The following is a 16584-nucleotide window of genomic DNA, read 5'->3' as shown; positions in this document are numbered from 1 at the left end:
ATGCCGAGGTCTAGTCGCTCAAAATCCAAAACTTGGTCTCGGTCAAGGTCTAGATCGTCGTCACCTCAAACTTGTGGCAGAGGGTGGAGGGATGTTTACAGGTAAGTGGCCAATGGAAGTGTTCTCCGGAACATTTGTGAGTGCGAGTCATTTAGCGCAAGTTAATTTAAATTTAAATTGTGTATTAAGAGTTTACATAGTACACATAGTACATGCATAAACTTTCCTAAATAATGATATCTGGTTTCAGTATTTATTCATGTATTTTCTCTATTATTAAGGTTATTGTAGCGGCCAATTTGTATTGGGAGTGGGGAGGGCAGCGGGGCAGGGGTCGTGAGGCATGGCCAAAGCATTTCCAGGGATCCCCAGCCAAAAACGTTGAGAATCCCTGATCTATGGCTCAAGGTAGCACATGGTCCGACTCCTATTTAGTTGGATAGACGGTGAATAATCATGCGTACAGTATGCTTTTGTGTTGAAATGGAAAAAGATACAGGAAAATGGGAGTCTTCAAATGTAAATAATTTAGTTAAAGCCTTTATTTCTCCCAAATGGGAAATTTGGTTGCAGTGATGGTTCCCTGTTTCACCATAAAGGGTGAGTAGAGTAGTCTATAATGCTGTATTTATGTTATTCATTCCCCGCTATATTCAGCCCAGTGTACCATCGCAGCAGCAGTGGCACAGAACACAGAAGGCGTAGGAGGCAACAACAGATCAGACTTCAGAAACTGAAAGCCATAGTGAGTATGAGATTAATGCCACCACAGTGGCAATCCATTTGTTAGTGTAACAAATTTCTTTCTTTTTGCAAAAGAAAAGAAAGCTGGTAATTTAACTTTTGTTACATGGAGAGTCACAGTGTATACCTGATTTTATTAAGCTATATATATTATAAACATCTTTTGTAACAACTTGTCCAACAGGATGAGCGGAGGGTGGTGTATGTGGGTCGGCTTCGGCGGAACATGACCCACGATGAGCTGAGAGAACGCTTCTCTATGTTTGGAGAAGTTGAATGTGTTTCACTGCACTTCAGAGACAGAGGGTAAGTAACACAGAGAGACACTCTTAAAAGTAGCTTCATGGATGCACAAATGCATCTTGTAGAAGTTGAACAGTATTTCAGTATTTTTATGCTGCAACTGACATAATATGAAATCAGTAGCGATAAAGCTGTATGTTATTTTTTTTTAACAAAATGCACAAGTACATTTATTCATAGTGTTGTAACCTACCACCCATGTATGAGCACATACTGTAATAAAATTATCCAATAAAACTGATGGCAATAAAAGCAAGTATAATTAGACTGTCAATGATTACTCAAAATGTTAACTTGCTCCCATAGAGACAACTACGGGTTTGTGACATTCTACAACATGGAGTCTGCGTTTTCAGCTATCGAGAACGGCAGTAAGTTGAGAAAGCCTGACGAGCTGCCGTTTGACATTTGCTTCGGGGGGAGGAGACAGTTCTGCAAGTCCAACTACGCTGACCTGGGTACGTGTCTCAAACAGGTCAAAGTTGACTTGTTCATTCCTGCGATCAAACATTGTAATTTTCCACAAGTGACAAAATGACACTTTAACCCATTTAGACCTGAGGTCGATTCTAAAAACAACAAAACAACAGTTTTCTGAAAAACATATTTTCAGAAACATATTTTCGAAAACATAAATTCCATTTCAGAAATGGCAAACGTAGCAGATCTACAAGCTCAAAACGGGTTGCTTCACGGTGCGTTTTGAGCTTGCAGATCTGCTACTTTGTATGCTATTGTGTGACCCTGTAGTGTGACCAAGCAGGCCTAGTAGGGCGTTAATTTACAGAATAAAACGCACACAAAAAATGTAACTACGGAGATAAGGTTTGCCCAAAGGTTTCTGACAGAAAGGATAGTTTACATTTAGCTAAAATCTAAAATGACACAGATGCTTTCCCGGATTGAACAATGAACCTGTGAATTTACTTCCCCTCAGATTCTAACAGAGATGTGGACCCTATTCCAGACATGAGCCAGAATGAAGAGCTGGATTTTGACTCACTACTGAAACAAGCCCAGAGAGGGATAAAGAGTTAGCAGCCCTCAGCAGAGAACAGAAGGACACTATGAAACCTCAGAGCTTCATGCTCTCTCTTTTATAGCACTATACATGCAATCTTTTGTAGCACTTATTTACGTACTTACCTTTTTTCATGTTGCTATGCACGAACATTTATCCCATTCTGACCTGAGATCAGATTCATACGAGGTTTCCGCCGGACACACACTGGTCTGATGAACCCATTCTGACCTGAGATCAGATTCTAAAAATGTCAGTCGTTCTTCGATTTTTTTCAAAAATAGCAGACCTACAAGCTCGTATCGCGCCACTCGGTGGCGCGATATGAGCTTGTAGATCTGCTATTTTTAAATAGCTAAAGCATAACATGATGCTGACACCAAAATGGGTGCCCGGTCAGAATGGGTTATTTTAATTTGTTATTTTAGCTTGTAGCATAATGACTTACTCATGAGTCATGACAAATCGAATGATGATTTGGTTTAAAAAAAGATATATATATACCTTTTTTGTTTTGCATTCCCTATCACTGTTTTGTATTTTCCTTTTTAAAAGATTAAAGTGAAGTATTGTCTTGCTATCGAGTTGATAAGATCTCATAGTATGGTCCAGTAGGTGCATTTACATAATATAAATTCAAAGGAGAATATTGGGCACATCCAGTTGTCGCTGGTGCAAGACAGGATAAGCAACAGTTTAAAAATATATATCTGCAGCTTAGCTCTGACACATATTGTTCATGCAGTCAGTACATCACAAGGGATGTTTTTGCTACTGCATAATAAGCACATTGAATGTTAAACTAAATAACTAATAGCATTAATTCTTAGAAGAAATTGTTGGAAGCAACTTACATGATTGAATGTTAATTCACTTAAGGGACAACATGAGTTCCAATGGTCATGGGGGCTGTGTGCTGAGGGTATAGTTTAATGAGGAGCCTAAGGAGGACATGGATACTGGTACTGGTACAATCTATACATAATATGCCAATGGACTGAGCATGGTTCCATGTAGGTTACATGTGATGTCTTGGAGGCCAGTGAGGTCACCACCACCAGGCGTTCCCTCCTTGAAAACCATACAATGAAGTCTTGGTAAATAACCCCAAATCACTGTCTGGCCCCACTGCTTGCTGTCATAGTCCTCATTGGCAAGCTGCTACCCGCATTGGAGTTCCATCCAGCCAATAGCTGTCCATAGTGTACACAGTTGTTATCGGCCTTGATAAACTACTCACTGAACGATTAAAAGTAGGCTATGCATGTCATGGTTTGTGACCAATATGATCTGGAAAAACCCTGATTGCATTTTTACCAGTTGAAAAAGTCAAGGACCCACAACAAACAGTACAGTAGGCAAGCTTGTAACACAAACACACAGTATATATGTGTGGTTGGTTATAATTAACATCAAACAAGAGCTATAACTGGGTAATACAAATTGGTCTTAAAATTTGGATTGTTCTCTAAACATTTTCAGAGCATTCATTTGCAGTAATTTCCTCTATCAATTCGTTTTATCTGGTGGTTGAGTAAGCATAAAGCATTCACTTGTCCGGCCGAAAAGTGTTGTGATTTATTATAACATTATTTGTCCAACAGATGGCAATATAGATGTCTCAAAGGATGGTCACTGTCTCTTTAAGACGCTACCCCGGTAGGAAGACACGCAAACACAGTGGGCATGCACCTTTCACTGTAAACCAATGGTTTCTTTAATTCGTTTAATCGTTCTTTATATCGATGCACTGTTTATATGGAATAATATTGCGCATGTGCAGGCACGGGACGGTGCAATACAGTGCACTAAATGAAGACTTGTAATCAGTCTGCTTGTAAATTGTATGACTTGTCTTGACATAATTAGCCAGAGCCACTGTTAACTTATTTAGGATCTGTGCTAGTGCTACAGACTACAGTAGTAGTAGTCGGAGTAGTACTAGTAAATCAAATCAAAAGAGTCGAGGCTTAGAAATAACTTCAACTATAGGCCTATTGGAAATTTGGAAGTGGAACCACCAATACCATACCCATACCATGCCGAACACTAGAACGAAGCGCTTCATCAGCGGAGTCGTGGAAGGTGAGTTACTGTCACTGTCCAGTGTCCACTTCTCATGTCTCAGGTCAGGTGGTCACTGTAACAGGGTACCCTATCTCAGTAAATCCCACTCTGACGACACATATTTTGTTATTCAGTTTTTGTAGTTATTTTACATCGGGTAGGTAGGTACATTGAACACATTTTATAATTCAAAATATTTCATAATGTATTAAATGTAATTCACACTGTAACATTCTGTCACACATTATTATTCTACAATAGCGTCATCTTAACTCCATGATTGTTAGTTAACGTAACGTTGCCATTTGTAAAACAAAACATACCAGTACGACTTGGGATCTGAAACAGGTGCAGCAGCATGATGCTGACCGACAAAAACTATCACCTCTTTGGAGGTTTTGGGTTCAGGTGCAGCCTGTAGTAGGTTTGTATGGGCATTATTATTATTATTATTAATGCTATGCTATAATGTCTGGGGAACTAGAACAAAATAATTGTACTCTAAAAATGTAGAGATAAAGAAACCTTCCACCTTTATTATAGTCAAGGCTCAATATTTGGGAATATTGGTATAGTTAATTTGCATTGGTCAGTGCTTCTCTGCCCTACATGATTTTGGTATAAAATGTCTGAGGACATGACAAACAATATCTGGTTGGATATGGACCAGAGCTATGTTGGACAGAAGAACCAAACAATTACTGCTCTTTGAACTTTGAAGGTCAGCTCTGTCTATTGAGACATTAACATTGGGTTTATAATGCAACCTTTGTTTGATGCAGGTTTTTACGGGCGGCCATGGACTATGGAGCAAAGAACAGACCTTTTCAAGAGGTAATTGACACAGTTATTAGCTAACAACTTCCCTCTAGTGTCTAGTCCATGTAATGATCAGCTTACTGAATCTAACCCAGCCCAGGGCAGGCAGAAAGCTTTTAAATATCCCTCTTCTGCTCTCCATAGTGGGTATCTTCTCCTGTGCTCTTTTACACGATCCCTTTGGGATCAAGGGACATATTTGTCTGGGCTATCATTAACATAGCAAGAAACCAAGACTAATGTAAATACATTGGTCGCAGCCATGATACCCAGAGGACAGGTTTAGGAGGATAATGCAAATAAGACAAGTTGAAAGGAAGTATCTCACTTTCAGAGCTTTTCAGCATCTCTTTTACCCTGACCCTGTTACACCTCACCACATTGTAGAATAAACAACTCAAATGACACCCTGGTTATCTTATCTGCTCAATGACTTTATTGGCAGATTGAAGAAAAAAATCACACCCGTGTGAACTGAGTGGTGCAGTCCCCTCCCCTCTCTCTCAGTACTATACTCTCTGTTTCTGGCGCCCCCTACTGGTACCCTATAGTCATATACTCGTGCTCATGGCCACATAGATAGCCACATAGGCGCATAGATAGGCACGGACATTGCTGGTTGTAGGAGTGGTTACCACTCAAAAACACCCATCATTATTGGGTGTGACTGATTTATAATTACTCATAAATCTTATGAAACACCTGGCCAGGTATTATGTGAGTGAGGCTTGCAAATTGAAACGCCTGAATCCTGATGTAATATTATATTTATATATGAAAAATGTTTAGTTTTTTTTTTTTAACTACAAGCTCACAACGTGTCGATGTGGATTGGCTATTTTAACTATACAAAAATGTTTTTCAAAATTGTAAAAAAAAAAAAAAAAAAAGGCAAAGTAGTTTAGCGATAAGGGGTTTAGCATGGACGAAAATATAGCCCCAATTGTCTACAGTCATTAGATTAAAAAAAAAAGGGTTGTTTTGTTAATATAATAGATATTTGTTGATCTACTCCTTGCTATTCTTAAAATTGCTAGGGAACAGAAGTGGGGTTTGAACACATACCTTTACGCTCCTAAGGATGACTACAAACACAGGATGTACTGGAGAGACTTGTACTGTGACAAGGAGGAAGGTGAGTCTCTACTCAGTGATATAATAGCTTGATAAAAAATATTTGAGATAATCGCAATTATTTTTGCGTAATTGTCAGAATAATCATCTGTATAAATCTGCTAAATAAATAGAAAAAATAGGTGATCTATCATCTCTTTTTCCTTTATTGAATGCATGGCCATTATTATTGTGACTGTTGGTTCGGGCATTGTCAGTTATTTCCGTTTATATTTAAGTTACTTGTCATACTGTATCTGCCCTGTGCAGTTTTTCTTTACAAAGCCTAAAAGGCAAACAGAAATGGAATTTTGATTCAAGTGTTCCAATGTTCAAGGACAAAAACACAGCTAAATTGCTAATCACAATTATTTGTTAATTGGCAACTACAATTTCATGAATGTGACAGCCATAAACAGAGTATAAACTGTATGAATGAATGTAGGATTTACTATAGAATAACCTTTGGCATATTAACATGGGGATAATAATACTTTGATCATAAAATGAATTTAACAACCATCCTTATAGCCGTTATTTAGATAACATGTTAAGAGTTAAGACATATGCTAGCTTTTATGTTTACTTGGTATCCTAGTTACTTTGAAGAGCTAAATTGTTTTCCATTGCACTCCACTTGCACACGGATCTCACACTTTTAAGTCACTCTGGATAAGATGCCTAGCCTGAGTTTAAACTGTGTGGATTACTGCACTAAACTACACTTTACTGTACAAGGTTCAGGCCTGTGTATTTAAACTATTTTAAGCCCTGGTTAAATGTATCTCAGATATGAATCCATCGGGGGCTGAATAATTAACTGGATATAGTCAAGTAGAGTAGTATGCATCTAGTCAAGTAGTCATTAACCTGTTTTTGTATCTGTATTGTTGTGCTTCATTGCTTTTCTAGAACAACTGAAGGCTCTGATATCAGCGGCCAAACGGCACAATGTGGAGTTTGTCTATGCCATCTCCCCTGGTCTGGACATCACCTTTTCTAATCCCAAAGAAGTTGCTGCACTCCAAAGAAAATTTGACCAGGTAAGATACGATTAAAAAAAATGATTTGGTTAAATTTGTTTTGGAAATTATGGTAGTATCTAGTATCTACAGATATATAAAAAAATAATATACAAAAACAGCCACATACGTAAGATAAGAACATGTCATAAACATAAGAATGCATCATGTAGTCATCATGTGTATAATGTTTATAATATAGCTTGGACTATAAAGCACAAGTGGAGTTCAGGTATTGGGATAATCAAGATAAGAACTTCATCTGAACTTGATTCATCTTTATTGTTTTTCCTACCACACCTTTACATATGATTTGACATTTCATATTGCCACATCTGAATACAGACTATCCCCTTTGCTCCTGCAGGTAAAGGGGTTTGGCTGCAGGTCTTTCTCTCTGCTGTTTGATGACATCGAGAGAGATATGTGTCCTGCTGACAAGCAGGCCTTCAGCACCTTTGCCCACGCACAGGTGACCATCACTAACCAAGTGTACCTGCACCTGGGAGAACCAGAGATCTTCCTCTTCTGTCCCACCGGTACAAAAACAACTGCAGTAGAACTAACGTATAAACATTTTTCTTTTATTTCTATTTTTGAAATGACTGAATAAACATTTGTTCTTGATCCTGCAGATTACTGTGCCGCGTTCTCTACTCCCAATGTGTCTCAGTCTTCCTACCTCCACACTGTAGGCGAGAACCTGCTACCTGGTGTAGACATCCTCTGGACTGGTAAGGATACAATGCCATGTTTTAGTTATTTTTGGTGGCTTTTTTTGATGGTCACAAGTGTAAAGAGACAGAAAACATGAATAGAGTAGGGGAGTGACATGCAGCAAATGGTACGCCCGTCCGGAAACTTAACCAGACATTCGAGGCCATGTGGTATGCGCCCTAACCACTAGGCTATCGAGTTGGCCCATGATAGCCTAACTAACTCAACAATCTGAATCGGTTGGTAACAAAATATTGGAACTCATTCTTAGTGTGTGACAGTTGTAGAGACTACATTTTAAAGAGAGAAAGTCTACATTTTAAAGAGAAACAAATAAATCTTTGTCCCTTTCTGTATTATTATTTTTTAAATAACATTTTCTATTGAATCTTTATGTTTTCACATAAAGATGAATCGTAATTGTATACAGATAAAGTGAGACAAACTAGAAAGGTAATAAGCCAGGCAGCAGGAAAGCTGAGAGGGAGTAGTGTTGCCTCTGGTAGGTTTTTAAATGACTGTAGGCCAGTAGGAATATACATGGTTAAAAAGTGATTTATGAATGTGACAATAGAATCCAATGGGCATGTAAAACATCTCACTTCAGATAAATATAAACTTCTCCACTGTTACTTGACCCACAGTGTCAAGTATTACTAGTATTAGACAGTTCCATGACTGACTGTTGGGTCAATTGTGTTTTTTCCAGGTCCTAAGGTGGTGTCCCACCATATCACAGTGGAGTCTATAGAGGAGGTATCATGTGTCCTGAAGAGGGCACCAGTCATCTGGGACAACATCCATGCCAACGACTATGATCCACAGAGAGTCTACATGGGACCATTCAAGGTCGGTTATCTTTCATCATCATTTATTTTATACCTACGTCATGTATATTATGATGTTTATAGTGGAAATAAATAGCCAGCATTTAGCATTATTCAAGTAAGCATCACACTTATTTTACGTTATTTATTTTATAGTATAGATTTTTTTATTAGGCTTAATTAATACATTTCCTCTGCTAGGACCGTCCCACAGAGCTGATCCCCAAACTGAGTGGTATTCTTACGAATCCAAACTGTGAATTTTACCCCAACTTTGTGGCCATTCACACCCTTGCTACCTGGTGCAGGTGCTCGGCTGATGGCGGGCAGAGGGACATAGAGATGAGTGAGTGTCATTTATTTAAAGATGTTGCCTTGCACATTTGTTATTGTAATTTTAGCAGTGTGTTTAGTCATGAAATTGTATTAGTTTCAGTTGGTTTTAGGGTTATCGGTTCTTACTTACTCTCTCATTGTGCTCTACAGACAATTTATGCATAGAACACAAAGCAACTCACCACCATACACACAACACTCCCTATTCTGCAATTCATCAAGCTATTGCCTGCTAAAACACTGTTTGTAACCCACCACTATCTCCAGGTGAAGAGGAGCAGGACCCAAACTACAGCCCCCAGAAGGCACTGCGTATGGCCCTCACTGACTGGCTGCAGGAGTTCCTCATTACAGACCAGCCTGGAGGTACCCGTGTCCTCCTTACCGCAAACCCTAAACCGGAGTTATAATTTAGTTAAAGCAAAAGGGAGTTCCAACCGCGCCTCAAGCCTGTGGCAGGCTAGTGTGGTGCATCTCAGAGGCAGGACAGGTAGCAGGAGGAAGGACGGCACTGGAGCAACTCAGACAGTTTAAGCCCTTAATTTATTTGTATCGGTCAAATCCTCCTTATAATTTAGTTAGTTGCATGGAGGTGTTGTGCACTGAAAATAGCCGATCTATAAGTTCACAATGTTGCGGTGTGGCGCGTTGTGAGCTTGTAGATCGGCTATATTCAGTGTGCGACTCCCGCGAGCAATGGAGTATGAATCAATCATAACCCTGACCTGATTTTCCTTTCCTGTTCATGCCATGTCTGCCTTACATGATCAATTTAGAGTCAAAAGAATATGATCTTGTTACTCTTGATAGTCCTTGCTGTTGGTTAATGGTTACTATCTAGAAACGGATGCTTTGCCGGAGTAAGTTATGTATGTATGTAGTCTATGTTAACCCATTCTGACCGGGCACCCATTTTGGTGTCGGCATCATGTTATGCTTTAGCTATTTAAAAATAGCAGATCTACAAGCTCATATCGCGCCACCGAGTGGCGCGATACGAGCTTGTAGGTCTGCTATTTTTGAAAAATCGAAGAGCGACTGACATTTTTAGAATCTGATCTCAGGTCAGAATGGGTTCATCAGGACCAGTGTGTGTCCGGCGGAAACCTCGTATGAATCTGATCTCAGGTCAGAATGGGTTTTAAGGGTCAGCTAGACATATTCCAATAGTCTGTGTCACGTACAATAATTATGACGTGCCCATGATAGAAGAATCAGATAAATATCTGAAATGTAAAAAAGGTTGATTCTCTCCTTTGAGGCCCTCGTCGTCATCCGCCAGCTCGCCTGAAGAAAGAGTCTTCTGATGAGGAGCCCATGCAGACGGACGGGGGAGAACTGGCTTACGTTCCTGGTCCTGGTGAGAACCCTCTGTTCACGGCCGAACCTCTGACCCTGGATGACTTGAACCTGCTGTCGGAACTGTTCTATCTGCCATATGAATATGGCCCCACCGCCAGAACCATGCTGCACCAACTGGACTGGCTCAAGAGTCACAGGGGAGTAGTGACTACAGCAACTGTGACTGACAAGGTATCACGACTTCTGTGTTTCAACATGTTCCGTTCTTTTTTTTCCCCTTTTTTTTGATTGATGGATGACACAAAAAAGCTAGAGCTTTTGTCCCATTGTTGTCTTTGAACAACTTTTATGTATTGAAATTCAACCCATGTTTCTCTTCACGTATTCAACTTTTTTGTTTCTCTTCACTTTTAGTTTTTCTATCGCCTTTAATTTATCAGAGAAAAGTTTTTTGTTTTACTGTGATGGTGCTGCCAACTCAGCTGAATAATTGGATACCAGTACTAATACTTGGATGCCATCCAAGTACATACTGTACTAAAATGTTAAGCTGCCCTTTTTCCTTTGTTATCGTGTCCCATCATAATAACATCCCCTTCCTCTCTCAGTTCAATTCCCGGCCCGGGCAGACCATTCCAAATTCCATATTCATGTCAATACTGTACCACATGGCAGTATATAAAATATTGAGCCAGAATGAAGATGCACAGAAGCAATATTCCCCAGAGAATATTTTCAACTGCAGAAGAATGGATTCATCATGATAAAAAACTAAAGCTAAATGGGGGAGCCATCACAGAAAACCATTTGGAATAACTTTCTCACCTAATGGCTGTCTATGTTGCCTCCCCTTCTTGGAGTCAACATGCTCTATATCTACAGTATTTACCTCAAAGAGGAGACGCTGTGCGGCGCTTCTGCAAAATGCACAGCTACTACTGGCCAGGGTTGATGCTTCTTGCTTCTGTATTCTGCAATTCTGGCCTCGAGAGATCTAGTCCTCTTCCCTATAGGCGAGAGACCACAGAGGCATACAATTACATAAATTAACCCATTCTGACCTGAGATCAGATTCATACGAGGTTTCCGCCGGACACACACTGGTCTGATGAACCCATTCTGACCTGAGATCAGATTCTAAAAATGTCAGGCGCTCTTCGATTTTTCAAAAAATAGCAGACCTACAAGCTCGTATCGCGCCACTCGGTGGCGCGATATGAGCTTGTAGATCTGCTATTTTTCAATAGGTAAAGCACGACATGATGCCAACACCAAAATGGGTGCCCGGTCAGAATGGGTTAATTAGTTTGGTTACATGTATAAAATCACCTATTTGTATCTTCCCTGTCTGTAGGTGATTATATGATCAGGTAAAATCTGATTCCACCAACATTATATTTCTTACATTATTAAATCTATGCTATGCTTTGTAAAATGGTTGCAAGTAATGTCAGGTGTATATATATGACAATGTGTCAGGTGTACATTTCGCTGATATGGTCTTAAGTCATGCTTTGTTTTTTCCATCCCTTTCCAGACGGCCGAATGGCATTCGAGAGCCCAGCAGTTTGACAACATGTGTGAAGCGGTGGTCCAGATGTTCAACCGTCTGAGCAACGCCCCCAACCGCCGCATCCTTTATGACCTCTATGACTACATCTGTGACATTAAGAGTGGTGTGGGTCTGGCACGGGCCTATGTCAAAACCATGGGTACGAAAAACAGGACCTACAGTATGGGGGGGGGATGGGATTTGGACCCTGGCTTGCCTATGGCTCTTTGGCTACAAGAACTAAGTGAACCATGCTGTGCCAGTGTGCCATATAACATATTTCACAGGTTCTGGGTTTCTTTCCATATACTATGGCTCGGTTTCACATATGGTTGTCAGAACCTAATTTGGGCCCTGCTTAGGAGGTAGTACTAACTCTGAATTCTCAGAACTCAGAGTATATTTGTTCTCAGAACAAATATTTTAAAAAATAGTAAAGAAAAGCTGATCATACAAGGTCACAGAGCGTCACATCTTACGATTATTAAGTAACTCCCTGGTTCAGTAGTTCTGGTTATAATGGAATCATGAATCAAAAACCTCACAGTGACAGAACTTCATGAGATCAGGAAAGTTTCAGGTTATGGGAAGTTCTGAGTTGTTCTTCTTAGTCGAAAAGAGCCATATAGGCCGGCAGCCGACAGGCTTCTTTTGTTTAAAGTGGGAAATTTGGTATATAGTCTTTTTTATTGGCCTAAAATATTGTCTATATACATACATTCATGAATCCACTTGCTGACCGGCTGTCGGCATTGAGCAATTATTTTAATAGGGGGTTATACAGTATGTGACCATACCATTAACATCCTGTATAAGGCAAGATTTTCACATTTTCATTATGCTTTATGTATGTCAAACATGGGGGGGTTTCATGATTCTGAATCCATTTCAAGCATTAGTTTTGCACAAAAAACACTCCTTGGGCTAAAAACAGCCATAGCCACCCAAATGTGCTTAAATTCCCCTAAATGTGCTGACCGCATCACATTTGTGATGATTGCAATGCCCGTTTTTAGCCCACTGTGTCACGGTGTGTATCAAAATGGAACCCAAGTGCAGGCAACACAGGCAGAGTAAGTTCAAGTTTAATAGCGATCAAAACCAAGGGAAAAGGCTTACATCGAAGTACAGCAGGCAGAGGTCAAAACCAAGAAAGCAGTCCAAAACAGGCAAACAAATCCAAGGGGGCAGGCAGAATATCAGAGTCCAAAAACAGGCAGGAGGTCAATATCCAAACTAGGAAATAATCTAGGAACACTAGGAAAATACTGAGAACAGGAATACACACAATCATGTAACAATGGTTATCTTCTAGCAAGGAATGGGGCAGAATGAGTCCAGTTTTGTAGGTGGTGGCTTGATTGCAGAAGTAGGCACAGGTGTGTTGGGCTGATGAGGCAATGGGAGACAGTATGGGTCTGCAGTGTGGTGGAATAGAATGTGGCAGTGGCCAGCATGGAGACACAAGGAGTGTGTTTTGTGCAAAAATAATGCTTGGAATGGATTCAGAATCATGAAAACCCCCTAGTTTGACATGTCACATGCTACTTAAAGCATAAGGAACGTTTGTCATTTTTACATTTTTGCCTTATATAGGATGTCAATGGTATGATCACATATAAACCCCTAGAAAAAATTGCTCAATACCGACAGCCGTTCAGCAAGTGGATTCATGAATGTATGTATAGACAGTATTTTAGGCCAATACAAAAAACTATATACCAAATTTCCCACCCCACAACCCTGGCTGCTGGACTAATAAGATATGATTGGCGGTTGGGTTAGTCCCCTTGGGATGTAGTAGGGGCCAAGGTTAGGTTGAGAATTTGGGAGGTTATAGACGAATCCGGAAGGGTGCCCTTGGCGCAGCCATAGCTGTGGTAGCTTTACACTGCAGCATTGATTAGCTAGACCTGACCATACTAAGTTATAGTATGTTTTCTGTCCACAGGGGGGCGTGGTGGACCCTCGGCCCAGTTGATGAATGATGATCCCGAACCATGGGGCTTCAGAGGAGGTCTGTCTGGAGAGCTCCAGGTAATGTGCACCCTGAACAGTTTATCATGAGAGAGACTGCAGCACCTATGATAATGACATGCTCTCACTCAATCCATCAATCAGAAAATAGGACAATACTTGAGTGAAAAAAGTATCTGCTTATTATTGTTTTTTGTAGAGGATGCTACCTTGCCATGGGAACAGGGACTTATTCCGACACCCTCCGATGACAACTGTTTACTCTATACGTCCATACTGCCCAGAGGACAAGGTAACACATCCACAAACCTTTGATTTGTTGCTGTTCTTTGTTGAATACTCGATTCTGATTGATCAATCAAGGATGTGTCTTATTTATCAATAACAGACCACTAGTCTGCTTCTGTCTAATTGCATTGGAAGCAGAAACTTGTCAATATTTCAATGCAATGATGCGATGAGAGTGCGGATTAGCCAACACCAACTAGGGACTCCTGCACACCTTTCTGTCTAGAAACGAAGGAAGCAAACTTATTAAGCCGGGAAATCTGAGTTCCTAGAAGTTCTGGCATAAAAACAGGAGGGGCGAATTAGCATGGGTATTGTACAGTGAACCATTATTGGAAAATGAAACCCAACAGGATGAAGTAGAATCAACACTAAGCGGCTTACACACATTATTCCTTAAATGTTGTTGGTGTCAGGTGGAAACTTGTCCAAAACTTGTCCAAAACCGTTACTTTTCAGGTGTTTCGAAGGATGCAATGTAGTTATTATTTAGTGACAAGCTCTTATCCATACTTTTCATTGGTTAAATATTTAACACAGACACAGTTAACCATTTTAATAGCTGATCTACAAGCTCACAACACATTAATTTATGGGACCCCCGGGAACCCCCACATGGTAGCTCACCGGACCGGCTCCCTGGGTGCGTTCCTGGGGGTCTGTATGTTCCGGGGACCCCCACATGGTAATTTCTCGACCCTTTCGGACGCGGGGCGGCGCCAGAACTGGGCCGGCACCCTGCGTGCGTTCATGGTGGTCTGGATGTTCCGGGGACCCCCGCACAGTACACTACAATACAATACAGAGCACAGTAACTATAACAATAAATGTATAGTTGCACCGCTCAGTTCACACAGTTGTGATTTTTTATTTTGCATGCCAATCAGAATTGGCTTTATGAGCTGTGCGAAGCACCAATACATCTTCACACTACTTTTCCTGTCCTCCTAGGTCGACATACAGAATATTTTCAGTGACATGCGGAGAGAGGAAGAAGGGACCATGACAACACAAGATTCACTTATTAGTTACAGGTAGGAGAGAGAGTGTGAGTGCTAGAGTACCTGTAATTTAGGAGCCTGCCATTAGTCAAGATGTCACAGATTTGATATCACCAGACCATGTGTGGACTGGATTACTTCTAATCTACACTAAACATCCTTCATTCATATTCCCCTATCCCACCCTAATACCTCATTATTATTCATGCTTTTCCCTCCTACTGTTCAGTGCCACAACACACTCCTCCACTTATTTCCTACCTCCATCCTAATCCTAACTGTCCTTGTCCTTGGATTACTCCAGCCTTGCAGTAGGTGATCTGCCTCCGTCGCCTCAGTGCGCTCTTGTCCTGGAGGATGAGATGGGTCTGTGTGGTTACGCCCTGGGATTTACTGAAGTCAAACTAGCTGCAGCCAAGTTTCAGGTGAGAATCGTGTCCAGATGTTAATTAAGCCAATTTAGCTAATGTTTTAAGATGCAACATTGCACAAAGATACACAGCAGGGTGACATAGTAGTTAGACGTAACTTAAAGGCCACAGCTGGTACCATCCCTACACCAGTCATGTCATGGTGTCTGTTCTTCTCTCCATTCTTCCAACTCTAGAGGTTCCTGTGTGATTCTATGCTGGAGGACTTCCCCTCACTGATTACCATGCAACTTCTCCCACGGGTCATTGACCCCACTCCTGCCAACCGCATGATTGCCATCTTGCTCTCATCCATCAAGGCCACTGGTGAGTGTAGTTCTGAGAGTGTGCTCTGTACAGGTCTCCAAAGGATGTCATTTCTGTCCCATTTAAAAACATACAAACTTGCCTCTTCTCACATTCAGGTTCCAAAGGAGCTTTCTGTGAGTTGAGGCAGAGTGACCGCAGGATGCTGGATTTCTACAATAAACTAGGCTCCTTCAAAGCCATCCAAATGTCCACATTGCCTCAAGAAATCATCACAATGGGAATAAGATTACCGTAGTTACAGTAAGGCTGTTGTTAAAGTACGGTAGTTGTCTATCCATCTACAACGGCTACTTTAGTGTTTGCTGCATCCATACAGCATTGCATTTGTCCATTTCAAGTAGTGTCGAGTGCGTCTAGTCCATGCCCAGTGACAGCCTCTGTGATCCAAACAGATCAAAGCCAGCAGCTACACCCGGCAACAGACCACAGGCAGAAGTACAGACATTTGAGGCATTACATATGCTATGCAGTTGCTCAATCTTGATTAATTCCACACAACTTGCTATGCTTTTGCTGTTGAGTATCCCCCCCAAAAAAGGACATTGGTATTGGGCCTATCTTTTGTGTTTTAAAGGTCATGCATCATCATGACTAGGGGCCTAATGGGCCATACTTCTTCTTTGTGGTTCAGTAATTGCCTTCCACTCTCACAGTGGAAAAGCAAAACATCCCCACTGTCAGATTTCTTTACATTTTTCTTTGTATTAGTTAATCTCAGCTAGAATTGTAGAATGTTAAAAAGATAACGTCAAGAT

General features: G+C 40.7%; 2 protein-coding genes across 2 annotated transcripts in view; both read left to right on the top strand.

Annotated features, from left to right (window-relative positions):
* LOC310858424 (uncharacterized protein) overlaps nt 1–2293 on the top strand; it is a 12486-nt gene extending 10193 nt beyond the window's left edge. The window contains exons 12-16 of the mRNA XM_083764531.1: nt 9–101; nt 658–745; nt 929–1050; nt 1354–1505; nt 1985–2293. Of these exons, the coding sequence (XP_083620657.1) occupies nt 9–101; nt 658–745; nt 929–1050; nt 1354–1505; nt 1985–2085 (556 nt within the window). The 3' untranslated portion in view covers nt 2086–2293. The remainder of the gene's footprint in view (nt 1–8; nt 102–657; nt 746–928; nt 1051–1353; nt 1506–1984) is intronic.
* Nucleotides 2294–3794: 1501 nt separating this feature from the next.
* ogal (O-GlcNAcase like) lies at nt 3795–16565 on the top strand. Its single transcript, XM_083765744.1, has 17 exons — nt 3795–4153; nt 4918–4969; nt 5992–6089; nt 6980–7110; nt 7457–7628; nt 7725–7823; nt 8516–8655; nt 8835–8979; nt 9237–9335; nt 10252–10502; nt 11809–11983; nt 13775–13860; nt 14000–14092; nt 15040–15122; nt 15394–15514; nt 15697–15826; nt 15925–16565. Exons 1-17 carry the CDS (start codon nt 4108–4110, stop codon nt 16062–16064), a joined length of 2061 nt encoding a protein of 686 aa, XP_083621870.1. The 5' UTR covers nt 3795–4107; the 3' UTR covers nt 16065–16565.
* The last annotated feature ends 19 nt before the right edge of the window (nt 16566–16584 follow it).

This window comes from Protomyctophum parallelum, assembly GCF_964188405.1.
Source record: "Protomyctophum parallelum genome assembly, chromosome: 5".
NCBI lineage: Eukaryota > Metazoa > Chordata > Actinopteri > Myctophiformes > Myctophidae > Protomyctophum > Protomyctophum parallelum.
The sequence above is the reverse complement of the archived record's forward strand: the minus strand, read 5'-3'. Positions and strand labels throughout refer to the sequence as shown.

Excerpts from the sequence above, each read along its gene's own strand:
- ogal (XM_083765744.1), top strand. The coding sequence starts at position 4,108 with ATGCCGAACACTAGAACGAAGCGCTTCATCAGCGGAGTCGTGGAAG. Across the intron at positions 7,824-8,515 it reads TGTAGACATCCTCTGGACTG|GTCCTAAGGTGGTGTCCCAC; the intron begins GTAAGGATACAA and ends TGTTTTTTCCAG. Across the intron at positions 15,827-15,924 it reads CTCATCCATCAAGGCCACTG|GTTCCAAAGGAGCTTTCTGT; the intron begins GTGAGTGTAGTT and ends TCTCACATTCAG.